This window comes from Neurospora tetrasperma, assembly GCF_000213175.1.
Source record: "Neurospora tetrasperma FGSC 2508 unplaced genomic scaffold NEUTE1scaffold_1, whole genome shotgun sequence".
Classification (NCBI taxonomy): domain Eukaryota; kingdom Fungi; phylum Ascomycota; class Sordariomycetes; order Sordariales; family Sordariaceae; genus Neurospora; species Neurospora tetrasperma.
In genome coordinates this window covers 4,456,051-4,469,193 of record NW_009799099.1, presented here as the reverse complement: position 1 = coordinate 4,469,193, position 13,143 = coordinate 4,456,051, and the positions used below count along the sequence as shown (strand labels likewise).

General features: G+C 49.6%; 2 protein-coding genes across 2 annotated transcripts; one reads left to right on the top strand and one right to left on the bottom strand.

Annotated features, from left to right (window-relative positions):
* Positions 1-980: 980 nt before the first annotated feature.
* On the top strand, positions 981-2,517 carry NEUTE1DRAFT_144536 (uncharacterized protein; the record flags this gene model as incomplete). Its single annotated transcript, XM_009850093.1, has 2 exons — positions 981-1,196; positions 1,256-2,517. 2 exons carry the CDS (start codon positions 1,169-1,171, stop codon positions 2,515-2,517), a joined length of 1,290 nt encoding a protein of 429 aa, XP_009848395.1.
* Positions 2,518-6,150: 3,633 nt separating this feature from the next.
* NEUTE1DRAFT_98435 (uncharacterized protein) lies at positions 6,151-6,470 on the bottom strand (the record flags this gene model as incomplete). Its single annotated transcript, XM_009850092.1, has 2 exons — positions 6,151-6,320; positions 6,359-6,470. 2 exons carry the CDS (start codon positions 6,468-6,470, stop codon positions 6,151-6,153), a joined length of 282 nt encoding a protein of 93 aa, XP_009848394.1.
* Between the last annotated feature and the right edge of the window lie 6,673 nt (positions 6,471-13,143).

Genomic DNA, 13,143 nt, shown 5'->3' with positions numbered 1-13,143 from the left:
ATTAAGCACCAAGGTCCCTGAGCAGGCCACGCTAGTCCTGTAGTGTGGTGGGCTTGGGATGGTCCTTCCGTGTTCCTTGCACTGTACCAGTAAGAGGCAGGTACTACTTGGTGGTCTAGAAGCCGTCAAGGTACCACAGGCGCAAAAGGCATCTACTTTCGCTGGCGGCGTCACGGCGAGGGCGTGACTACCTCTAGGTAGTAGGTAAGAGGTACCTAGGCATGTACACTACAGTCGGGTGGTGCTGCCTAACCGTCCAAGTGGCCCCTTCCGCAAATGAGATGCACAGTGCAGGAATAACTTAGCAGCGTGACGGAAGTGAGTGGATACCTGGAAGTGGAGAATGGTAGGTGGGTCTGTTGCTCCGGGTTGCGCCAGTCCAGGGCCCTCGACTCTCAACCTGAAAGGCCAATTCCTCTCCTCCCTGGGTCTCAACCACTCTCCGCCACTACTGCAGCAACAACACTTTCAGCAGCAGCAGCAGCAACAAACAACGCTTTCACGTCGTTGCTCCCTTTCAGTCGCCAGTCGTTGACCACGCACGCAAACCACGTCAGTCAACGTTCTGCGACCCGACGACGACGACGACGACGATTTCTTTTCCATTTCTGCTGCTTTTTTGCTCCGCGCGTCTTATTCAAGTTCTTCAAGGGACCCCATCAGAGATGCCCTCTTGAGTTCTTGTTGACACCTTCGATTCTTTTCCCGAGCTAGCCTCCCAGTCATTCGTTTTCTCAAAACCTCAACACCACTCACCAATCACTACTCACCACACCACTCACCACTCACCACCCGATCCATTTCGACGACTCGCTTCTTTGAGACTATCGCGACCCGACGACAATCACATCATCCCTCGCAACCCTTGCCCGAAGCAACTCATCCTCCCCTCAGTTTCACATCAGTCACCACTCACGTCGACGCCGCGAGCGTAAAGCAACGAACCAGCTGTCTTGCCCGCAACAGATACAATCCTCACGCCCGGACTCTCATCTCAATTACCGACGGGTCTCGTTATCCATCCGATCAGCAGATCTACGGGGAGTCATTTGTCCATGTCCGATTAACTTGTCGACACACGCGCCGATCCGAGAAACCAACCACTTCCACGCTGAAGCACTCAGCCACGTCTCTGTAACTCGAGGCCAAGCGTCATAGATTGGTCAAAATGGCGGTCGTTGCGATGTCACCGAACGGTATGTCTTCCGCAAGAACAGTTGGTCGAAAAAAGTATGATCTAACCGACACCGAACAGTGGTGAGCAACCTCTTCAGGCGTGATGGGACTTGTGTTCTGTGCGACGACAGAGTACCACTTTCTTGCCCGGCCTGTCCGGAGGGTACTGCGTGCACGACCATTCTCGCGAGTTGCAAGGAGTGTGCGCACATGATTTGTGCTCCTATTGAAGAGAATACGGATTCAAATTCCTATCAGCCTTCAGATGGGGACTCGTCAGGCAGTTCCACAAATGTCGGTGCCATTGCAGGGGGTGTTGTCGGCGGTGTAGCTGTAATTGCGATTCTCACATATTTGGTTTGGAGATATTGCATCAAGTCGAGGAGACAAGTTGTTGCACCAGAGGAGTGGGATGGAGTGCAGGCTCAAGACGACGGCCTCGAGAAGTCTTTCGCCCAAGCGCGTGATAATCGGGCATCCACACATACCGTCGGCTCGGTAGCAGACACCGTTTTCACGCGAGCATCCAACATCATCCAGATAGCATATATCCCTGGAGTTACGAACCGAACCCCAACATCCCCGGCAGTCCTTGTCCCCCCCGTACCTCCGATTCCTCTCGGCCACGGTGGCAGTCCCTCTGCTACAGGAGATCAGCATTTCTTTGTTCCCGGCGATCTGCGCGACTCTACATATTCCGGCATATCATCTTTCACAGACCGCACCTCCTACGCCCGGACGTCATATGCGCCGCGGTCTAGCGTGGCATCTACCATCTATGGCAAAAGTGTTGTTATCACACCTGCCCAAACCGGCATGCGGGCGAAGCCAGCTATGGTCAGTGTTAAGTCGGCTCATTCTAATTTTTCGGGCGGCACCGCAACGCCGCCTGTGCCGAGCGTGAATTACGAGAAGTACACCGGGTTTCGCCCTCCGAGTCCTACAAATAGCAGGAATAGCACGTTCAGCGTGGGATCCACCTTCCTGAACACTGCTACGCCTGCTCGCGCCATGGTCGTTCGCGTAGGGAGTGTCAAGAAGGTGAACACTACCAAACCCAAGACGTCGGATTCGTCGGCAACTTCGCCCACCTCTGCTTCATCCGCAGGACGAGACTCTAATGTTGGCACCATCATCATCGATTCGCCTGCCGTGGATCAAGGGCCTTTCTCGGATCCCCCGTCCCCTCCGGCAGATCGATCGGCAACCCACGGCACAGCAACTTTGAGTGCAGTACTTCAGCAATCAACCAGGAGAGCCTCAAGCCGGGCCACTGATTCCCCTGGCTCTAGAGAACGGGAACGGAGTCCATTTGGCGACGAACACGCGACTCAAGATTAAGTGACGACTAAATATACGCGGAATCTCGTTTTCTTATTTCTCATTTGTTCTTTGCTTTTGCTAACGATATCCCCTGGTCGCTTTGGGAGGGCGCTTCTTCAAATTTCTTGGTATCTGAAGTTCAGATTTCTTGTCATTTAACTTTTTTTCTCTTGGTTTGGATATTTGGGGGCGGTGTTACTGAAACTGGGCAACACGCAACTTTCACGTCGTGCTGCAGGGCCTGGAGAACTGAAGATTGGCGATTCGATTCTCTTTTCGGACCTTATGATTGGTTCATTTTCTTTCTTGGAGCTCACGGCTTTAGAGGGAAGCAGGGAGGTCACACTGACACGCTTTCTATGACATGGGGGGAACCAAAATATTGCCTGGGTATGGGGCTCGTGGATGATCTATGTATACCCTGGAGAGGGATGGGGATTCTCTGGCTCGGTCATCAGTGGCTGTACTGAGCGAGTAAGCTCGGAGTTTCTGGCTTGGACGTATCGAGTGCTCGATGAAGCTTCAACAATACGTTCAAGGTGCGGCAACAGTGAATCAAGAACGAGTTACCACGCACGTACCATTTCATATTTGGCTTTGTCCCGCTGTGCTGTTGTCTATTCTGACGATTGCCGTTGGTTCCAGTCGTTTTTGCTTATTTGATGGTGGTGTTGTCGTCCCGATTTGCTCGAGTAGACTGTAAACACCCATGCCCTAAGGGGTCAAACATTTAATCCTGGGACCTTGAGTGGCTGTCTAAGTCGATGTGGGTTATTTCCAGGATCACATATATATACGCGAAACAAGTTGTGGCATACCGATGATGCAAGTCGATAAGATCAGTACTGCCGTAGGCCGGACTTAATTTCAGGAAGTCCTGTTTGAATTCTGACTGGGAAGTGTTTCCAAGCTTCGACAAAGGTTCTGTATATCGTGTGGCAAGCACACTTCATCTATATTTGTAGTGATACTAATTCAATTCTCCAGAGTTTGCATCGGTTTGTTTCTAGGCGTTCTTGCCGCTTGAGGATTTGCTTGATTGTGTACACTATAGATCTACTCGACTGTCCATTTCTGAGGTCCTCTTCATCTGTAACGAAGAAGGCTTTGAGAACACTCTTTCACCAAACACGGGTTCTTGAGCAAGGTCAAGTGTTCAAGTGTCGTGAAATTTTTGTTCGCTCTCATAGTCTATGTAGCTGGTATCGTCGGTGATGCAGATCCTTTGACACGACACTCTGGGGGAGCCTATCTATTGTCCTTATTCAGGTCATATCAGAAAACAAATAATAAGCGGAGGGGATTGCCCCAGCTTAACACAGAGGACGACAAGCGACTCGTGGCTGGATCTTGCTCGTTTGGTTGCGATTTCCGATACCTACCAGTCATTTGGTGGACAACGGACCCGAAGGGAAAGTTCTGTGAAGACGGCATCACGCGACAAGAAGGAAACCATTGAAAGGACAAGTAGGACTCGACTGCAAATCTCAAGGATGTTCAAGACCCTTTGCTATCCGAACTTCCCTTTGTCGCTTTCATTCACCCTATCCGCTAGCTTCGATCACACCATCACCACAATTCAAGACAAGCTCGATGTCCATCAAAGTTGACTTACCAGTCATTGACATTTCCGCTTAGTCAATGAAATGATGATCAGGGCATTATTTTGCGCCAGTCTCACATATTTGGAGGTATCCCTTTACCTATTACCACTCTACGCTATGGGGTGGCTTCAACAGCATTCGCCTTGTACTCTTCACTTGCAGTTCTATTGTCTGTCTCCCCAGAGACTCGCGGTCTTTGCACCTTCACGCCAGTTCGTTGACAGGCGATGCCGAGACGTGCAAGTGCAACATACTGAACTGAGCGAGATGGTGGACATCGTTTCAAACACCTTGACTGATCGTTTCCTTCCTCATGCACTGTTGCTATATTGACGGATCACTACGTTCAGTTGAAGTTATTGTCATGGCCTTGGGTTACGCTCACTTCGAGGACGCGCAGTTGCAGCTTTGAACGCCACTGGTCAAGATGGTGAAATGATGCGAAAATATAGCAACAGTGATACTATCCACTCAAGCGTGTGATGTCTTTTAATCTTCAAATCTTGGACATCTGTTCCCATCTTTTTTGGTAGCGTTGGCCTCTGAAGGCACCGTAGTTCGACAAAACAGGGATGTGCCTTATTGAACACTTAGGTTGTGATACCCCTGATTTTATTTGAACCAAAACCTTCACAAAGTCACAAATGGAGCAAGCTCCAAGTTAAACTGTCATTGAACTCGTTTTTTATGTGGCGTTTGGCACCTGGGCGCATTGTTTGAATTGCCTCTATAGGTGTTGGATTGTGACGCCATCAATAATTACTGGTCCGATGGTGTAGTTGGTTATCACGTCAGTCTAACACACTGAAGGTCCCCAGATCGAGCCTGGGTCGGATCATCTGTCAAATTTTCTTTTTCTCTTTTTTTTAACCTTTCCCTTATCATTGGAGGTGCGATGTTTCATACTCGGAGTTATTTCTATTTTTGATGCTTTGGCATTGGGGGAACTTGATCTGATCTCTATGCAGTTTTCAAGCTATGGGTTCTAGAGATATGACAGCAGAGCGACAACTGAAGTCGTCGGTTGAACTTGGGAAACTCACCGGAATGTTTGGCAGAACCGGGCAGCTCAGAAACTTTCAAGGAGACTGAGGAACTAGGGGGGGGGGGGGGGGGTATGTAAACGTGTCGTACCTGGTAGTAATAAGAAGCGAAGTATACCCCCACGTCCCGACGAGAGATGACTCTCTTTCCTCCCTACCTACTTACCTCCGATATTGCATATATCTATCTATCTCAATACTCGCTCACGAAGGCCCTTCAAAAGCCGAGGATGGAAACTACAGTGCACTATCCCAAACGCAGCTCAAGTGAGGGAGGTACCTAGACACTCTCACGGAAGTACACCACTTCCCGACAAGGATGTCAACTCGGAGCAATAGAACTTTACTTACCCATTGTCTACAGAGCCGGTTGGGTACGTCCAGTTTCCAAACTGCCCTAAAGCCTATCGAAAAGAACTTTCGACCGAACTACTACCGAATACTTGAGGAAACCACCGGCACCAAGGCGGCAGAATGGAGGAAAAAAAAAAGCAACGGAACAGACAGGCATATGGGCTAGTGTGATACCGTACCAGGGCCGTGGGCGTGGGTAGTTATCATTCTTTCTCGGGAATGGGGAATGGGGAACGAGGGGTGATGAATTTACCCTTGTTCTGATATTGGTCCTTGGCCCGGTCCTCGGGTGATGATGGATGGGGAATGGATTGCGAATGATGGATGATAGAGAGATAGGTGAGGATCACGGGGGAATGGGTATGAGACAAACATGGTCTTTCTTAGTGGTGGATGGTTGTCCTTAACCCATGCCCACGTATGGGGGTGAGGATTAGAGGACTCCGCGGAGTGGTTCGAGTGGTACCACCCTCCAGCCTTCAGCGGATGATTCTCGGATTTCCTTCGCGCACCATCATCACTCCATCAGACCCTTTGGCTGCTGGTGGTTGAATTGATGTGGACTGGCGGCTAAAATAAAAGCGAAGGATCAGATACAAAATTTTGTATCGAACAGTCACTGACTCGACAAGAAGACAATCTCGGAGTAGTTATCCACAACGTAACTCCAGACACCGTGATACGCGGAGTATCTTGGAACCCTCGATGAAACCTAATAGCCCACAGCCAGACGGCGACCGGCGAGCCCAGACCAGTCTGGCGCCGTTGGGCTCGGTGATCAAGAGGATCCCTACTTCCAGTGCCACTTTGCTGGAGAATACTGAGATGGTTCGACGGCGACTCTGAGAGAGAAGAGACGAGGAGAGCGACAGGAGGAGGACAATTCCGGAAAGCCGAACACAACTACTGACATTCTTCTGAACCCAACCCATAAAGGTCGGTTGCCGTGGGGCCTGGAAGCGTTGTCCATCCCGAGGGATCGATCGGCTAAACTGAGGAGAAGAACATTGAACGTAAAAATGTCGAAGACTTTTGTTCGGTCTTAAAAATAGACCCTGCCGTGATAGGCTAATCTGTTTGTGCCTCCCCTCTGTCTGGTAAGTGTTGCAATGCATTTGTTGTGTTGGCTGACAAACTCTGCCTCTTCTGTTTACAACCCGACCCCTTCAAAGTCAACGCCAGGTGTGGCATGCTCAGTTGAGGCACATTGAGCGAGCACGTGGGAATGCCACGTGGAGATTGCAAAAGAGAAGAGAAGATCTTTCCCTCTTCATCGGAGGCCCTTTACAAGTCTACAGTATGACCCCGTCTAGGTACCTGAGGGTTCCTAGGGTTTCGGATTATCTAGGTATGTACATATCCATTTCCACCTGTCTATGGTAAGGGGTTTGTCTTTTCCCGGGCCGGTGGTCTGATACATAGGATTAGAAATGTCAGACATTCCGAGGTAGGTAGAAGAATAAAAAGACTAAAAAAAATTCCGCGGATAAAAATACATACTCTAGCCGCAGTACCAAGAGCCATGCAACGCCGCGAACTAAAATGCCGCGTGCTCCAAACTAATGCGAGACGATGCGAGAAGGTCTTGGAAACGGAGACTCGGGCCAGCTATGCAAACCATTATGCCGAAACGGAGCTCGACATACCTATCTCGGTAATATGTTGGACGGTAGGTATTGAGCGCATCAGCATGTAAGTGGGTAGGCAAGCGAGTGTCATGTATGCATGTTGTTTAGACAAGGCGGTCAGTACAGCCTGGCAGAGTTGCTGTTACTCTGACAAAGATCAGCCGCATATTTTGTAAAACTAAGAGCGTTGAAGCAACTGGAGAAAACTGGTGAAGAGAGAAGCCCAGAAGAGTCTGGTTCGAAGAGGTTACTCTACTAGTACACATGTAGAGATCGGCTGGTGTGCACAAAGGAGGAAGACCCAGCCAATCAGCTCAACTCCCAATAGTAAGTAGCACGATTGGACTGTTGAAGTCTCATTGGGTGTCCCGGGCGGCTGGAGCGAAAACCGGGGGGAAAGTTTGAAGACTAAGAAAATGTCGACTAACAGCTCTAACCAAGGGCTCCCACATCTGTAGTCTAGTATACCTACCTACGCTTTCGCGTATCTGGAATTTCCTACGAGCGCATGGAGAGCCCAACCCCCTCTCCTCCCTCAACAGAATCTGTTCGTATCTACATCATGATTGCCGTCGAGAATACCAGCGTTGTCTCGAGACATGGTGAGTGGTGTAAGGGGTCTGGGAACCATTATGTTGAGACGAGATGCAATTGTGTTTCGCTCGCTCGCTTCAAAACCTTTCAAATTGCGATAGTATGGCAAGCAACTCGCGCACTCTCTGGTCAGGGGTGTTTAATATAAGTGCCCCTTGTCGATGAAAATCCGTTTTTGTCTGACTGATGGTGACGAGACTTTGAGGTTATGCATCGCGATTTCGTGCTCGTTATGGGTCTCTTTGTCACGACATTTTGCACGTTCTGGGTTTAGTCTTGTCAAACCCTGCGACTCTGCACACCCCCATGTGTCGTCCGTCCCTTTGGCGGGTTAACCCGCGCAAGCAAATCGCCTTGGCTTTGACTTGGCTTTTCGGCAGTGTTGTGTATGTCGCAAGCTGTCTTTCATCACTGCTGGGTCGGCCGTCGAGATGGTGTGGCCTAGAGTCATTATCCTAGCGTGATTTTCCCTTTTCTTCTTCTCTTCAAACGGAACCCTCGTCTATTTTTCCTCTTCGAAGCCCATCTCATCTCCACCGGGGCTTCCTCCGGGCACTAATGAAAAGCAGAGAAAGAGGCAGAGCGGGCCTCATTCCGCATTCATGTTTCTCGCGAGGCTAGCGGAAAGGAGGTGGGTGGGTTGTGGATGTGCCTCCATGTTCCATCATTTCACAGGGGCCGGCCCCAACCCAGCTATGTACTAGCTACTCGGCCAGCCCAACTTAATCCAAGCATAACGGGGCATGTGAGCAGTGCTTCGGCGTACTTTCGGTGATGCAGAACCGAGTTTTAGTGAGAGAGAGGAGGGAGACAAAGTGAATGAAATTGACTGCCGATGATATACAGACTGGCGAGCGATGGCTTGCAGGGAAACCGCAAACATCGAGATTCGAACATAAGTTGGACGTTGGCCTAGCCCCCCAGAGCTAAGGAAAAGATCAAAATGGAAGATAGGCCCTCTAACCCGTCTCTGGCACGAACCGGAATTCCTACTGTTGATCGAACGGCGGCACACTTGTCGAACGTTCAAATTGCCAACCACAAAAGTCCATCCGATCGGGAACCAAACCGCTCCCTTTTGCCAGAGTTGTCCCTCTTGCATTTTAGCCGGCGGGAGAGACACAGGAAACCGAAACCGTTGAGATTTGAGAGAGAGGAAATAAGGGTCCTTCACGACCCGCAAAATCCGCAGCTCTTCCCTTCTTGAGTAATTGAGAACCCTGGCTTCACCGGCAAACGCAGGCGCACAGACATGTGAAGGCGGTGGTGGCAGCGGCCGGGACTCCTTGAGAACGACGAGAATTGGGGGGGTATGGACAGGGCGAGCGAAATAGTCTCTTCCAGGGAGTTGCCTAGGGGAAAATATTTTCTTCAAACCACCAAAGCGGACCGCATCGGACCGCTTGTCTGATGCGAAAAAGTAAGCAAACGTGGGATACAAGCGTGGATGTAGTATGTAGCGCCCAACGTAGAACGTGGTGATGGTGAGATGATGGCATGGGAAGGGTTTGAGAGATGGGTCCTCCTCCGGGCCCCCGAACGGGGGGCTAGGCTTGTTACATACATCTGTACATACTGTACCTATGTACACTAGGTAGGAGCGTTTGTGACGAGGTGCCTCATCACGTCCAGCATCCTAGCCCATATCATCCCACATCCTATGTACGTCCTACGTCGTGTGTGATGAGAAAGGTCAGCAAATTCCGGGGAGCGTTGCGCTTCGGTCATGTTTTCCTTGTCGAGAACGAAGGAATGCAATCCCCGGACGTGTTAGCTGTTAATCACGTCGGTTCGGTAATCCGCCCCAAAAGGTTTTCTTTTTCTTCTTGTTCTTCTTTCCACTTTCCTTGTTGATGCCCTGTCGCCATGCTGCACCGATCCTTTCATGCGGAACCTTTTGGTTCCACTTTGAAAGCTGCTCGGTGCGATGGCGCGGCGGGAATATGGAGAAGTGTTACCGGATGCTATGGATGGGTGCCCTATACGTTCCCGAAGAGAAAGGCTGGTTGTTAGCAATGATTGTAACATGTTGTTGCCTCAAAGGGGAGAAAAAGAAGAGGGAAAGAAAAAGAAAGAAAGAAAGAAAGAAAGAAAGAAAGAAAGAAAGAAAGAAAGAAAGAAAGAAAGAAAGAAAGAAAGAAAGAAAGAAAGCCCTAACGGCTCGGTTGTGTCGCATCTTCGGCTTTTGAGATTCAGTCCTCGGTATTATCTACCAGCCACCCTTAACAAACTTCCCAAACAGACGAGAACAACTACGAAAGCCGGATGCGTACTCATTGGTCTGTCGTCGCTCATCTCTGTTGGACTGACGAACGTCGTTTCGCGGGCGGGAAGCCAATCGCATTCAAGCCGTCAAAAGAGCCGGGTTGGGGGTGTTATGTCTGTGATGTGTACAGTAGCGCATGTGCATAGCATAGCGTACTAGCGTGCTGACGACAACAATCCTTTTTGAACCCAACAAGCATTCATTCAATGAGAATTGCCCATTCAACCGATTTATCCACACATACATGATCCAAACGGACGGCTTCCGAGGGCATGCGCGGGGGTGCATTATGTCCGTGGTATTTCGCCCTTTGAGCCATGCTCATCTATCTTTGCTTATTGTACTCATCACCAAGCCTGCCTTACCATGGTCGACCATGCTGACTATGGTCCATGGGGCTCCATAACAGCGGCGGCGGCAGCGGCGGCGGCGCGGAGCGCTCGGTCACTCCCGCTCTTCGCTCCGGTCTCACCCACCCTGCCCGTCTGTCCAATTCGTCTGATCCGTCTCACCATTCTCACGACCCTGCCCATGTTCGTTCCTTGATCTTGATCATGTCTTGGTTTGTCTTGTCTATCACATTCATCACATCTGTATACCTGTAGGTAGATATATCCATCTGTAGGTAGAGGGTTCGCTTTCGCTTTCGTATTTGTAGCTGATTGTCGATGGATGCGGCAGTGTGGTGGACGTAGGAAGAGCGGCAAATAAGACCACAATTGCTTATTTGAAAGAACAAAACGTGACAGTGCTTGTCTTAGCTGTCCCGCGTCATCCCGATACCGCCGTCGCCGTCATGCCGGTGATCTGTCTTTCTGCCTGCCAATCTACCTGCCTGACATGCCTGTATATTGTCCTGCAGCAGCAACATCTATTTCAGGAAGCGGCAGTCATGCAAGCACTTGGCATTGCGGCCGGCATTTTGTGTATCAGGTCGCCTTGGCTACCTATATGTGCATGTATGAACGTACGTATCTCGGTCAAAGATTGTTCTGTCACGCAGAACTTTCTTTTTAGTGTAAGGCATGATGGCTGCCTGCCTTGGTGTCTTGGGTTTTTTTTTTTTTTTTTTTTTTTGGATAGTCATAATGACGGACTTGTTGGTTGCTTATTTGACTAATATGCCGCTGTGACAGACGCCAGCCATTCATGGTAGCTACCAAATGTGAAGCCCGTGAAGATCAGTGACCAGATGGCAAGTACATACCCGCCCGTAACCTGCGTAGACCGCACCGCGCGGGCCTTAGTGTACACATAGGTATCGATGTGTGTATGTGCGTATAGACATGTGGAGTTCGTGGTTACCAAGATGCTTACGAGATGAACACGAGTTGTCAAAGTTAGGACGATACCTCCACCCACCTAGAGATCTCGTTTTGGGAAGGTCGTACAGCGTGCCTGTGGAAGGTCTGTGTGTCCAAGATACTCATCTTGTGGCTTGTTGGTTGTCTCACCACCACCCCGCAACTTTCAGCTGTAGTGGTCTTTTGGTGTAGCTCTGCTATCCCCCCCCGGTACACGACCAAGTAAGGTGAGATCACCGTTGTTCTGTCAGCCACCCAATCACCAACTCTCATACACTAAAATAGAGCTTGACTTGCCGCACCGTCCCTAATGTCCTCATGCACCCTTTTCAGCTGTCATAATTACAAGGCGTTTTTACGTATAACTTACTGTATTCTCGATGCTTCAGGCTATTACACTGCGCTTAGTTATAAGGGTATAAAAGTAATTGAATACAGTTAATTGTAAAGTACGAGCGCTTCGCTGTTGGTTGTCTGAATGAGTGCAGTCGATTTGGGGGGTGTAAATATGGTTGTAAAGCGATGTTTCTGTGCAGAAATGTGGCCTTGACTGTGCGGCGCATATTGAAATCGTCAAGTTTCATTGACACACGATTGGATGTTACATGACATTTTAAAAGTGGGTTTTACGATACAAAACGCGGAGTTTTACATGTCAGCTGCCATCGGTTGGCATGTGGAGAGAAAAGGGTGCGCGAAGTCAAAATAGGGTGCATGAGGACATTAGGGACGGTGCGGCAAGTTAAGCTCCTAAAATAAGACGGTGTGCATGCAACAACTGAGAGTAAACACACACATTTCATTCAAAGGACAGTTCGGGTTTCGACTACTGAACTCAACCGGCTTCTCTTTGGACACTTGGGACAAAGCTGATGTTCACAGCATCTGCAATACTGGGCTAGAAAAGGTATCAAGCTAGGTAATGGAATCATTCCATGATTTCCAAAATACACGCCCTTGCTCTGTCTCCACCATGGCCACTCTTTGGTAGAGCATCTTTGCCATCTACACCCGTTGGCGCATCCAGATGAGCATATCAGAATTCCCGCTGCGTCCTTGCGCATAACACTTTCCAGCCCATCCCTCTCCTTTGATGCCCTTGCCGCCGTCTTCTCGCTGAGAACAGCCCAGACCAGGGCCAGATAGACTCTGATGATGATATCGCTTCTCCCTCCCAAATGCCCAAGACCGGTATATCTAGTCGCCAACTTTCCGCTTAGGATGGGGATATGCATATCCTTCTGTGTTGTTACCCCTCCCCAAACTCCAAGAAAACCACCCCTCCACGAAAATCGGTGGCCTTGTGAAAACCCGAACAAAAGAAAATAAGAAGATAAAACATTTGTGAAAACAAAGGAAGGAAAGAGTAAAACGAAGAAGAAAAAAAAAGGAAAAAAGAAAGAAACACACTTTCTCCAACTACCTGGTCGAGAAATTAAACGGAGAAAAAAAACCAGAAGTGAAGATGATATTTGCGCCCTTTCCCCCCTTTCCCACCTCCCGCCAAATCGGATGCCCTCTTTTAAATCGTGCGCCATTCGCCATCTGGAGAATTCGGTTACGTCGTTTGTGTCATGTGTGATGAGAAAGTGTGAAATGTATGGAGCGTATGCGAGTGTGTGGGTGGTTGTGGTATATGCGCAAATTGCCATGGTTTTGTTTTTTTCTTCATATTTTCTTCAGTAATGAGTGGTCGCTTCGGATGCAAGCCCGAATGAGTGCAAGTATGTGACGAGAATGCCCGAGTTGATGTGCCGGCCGTACGTGTTGGGGCATATCAGGGGTCCCGGGTCGGGGATATTCGCGCATCGCCCGACGCATTTTGCGCCAAGAACCGGGGGGGGGGGGGGG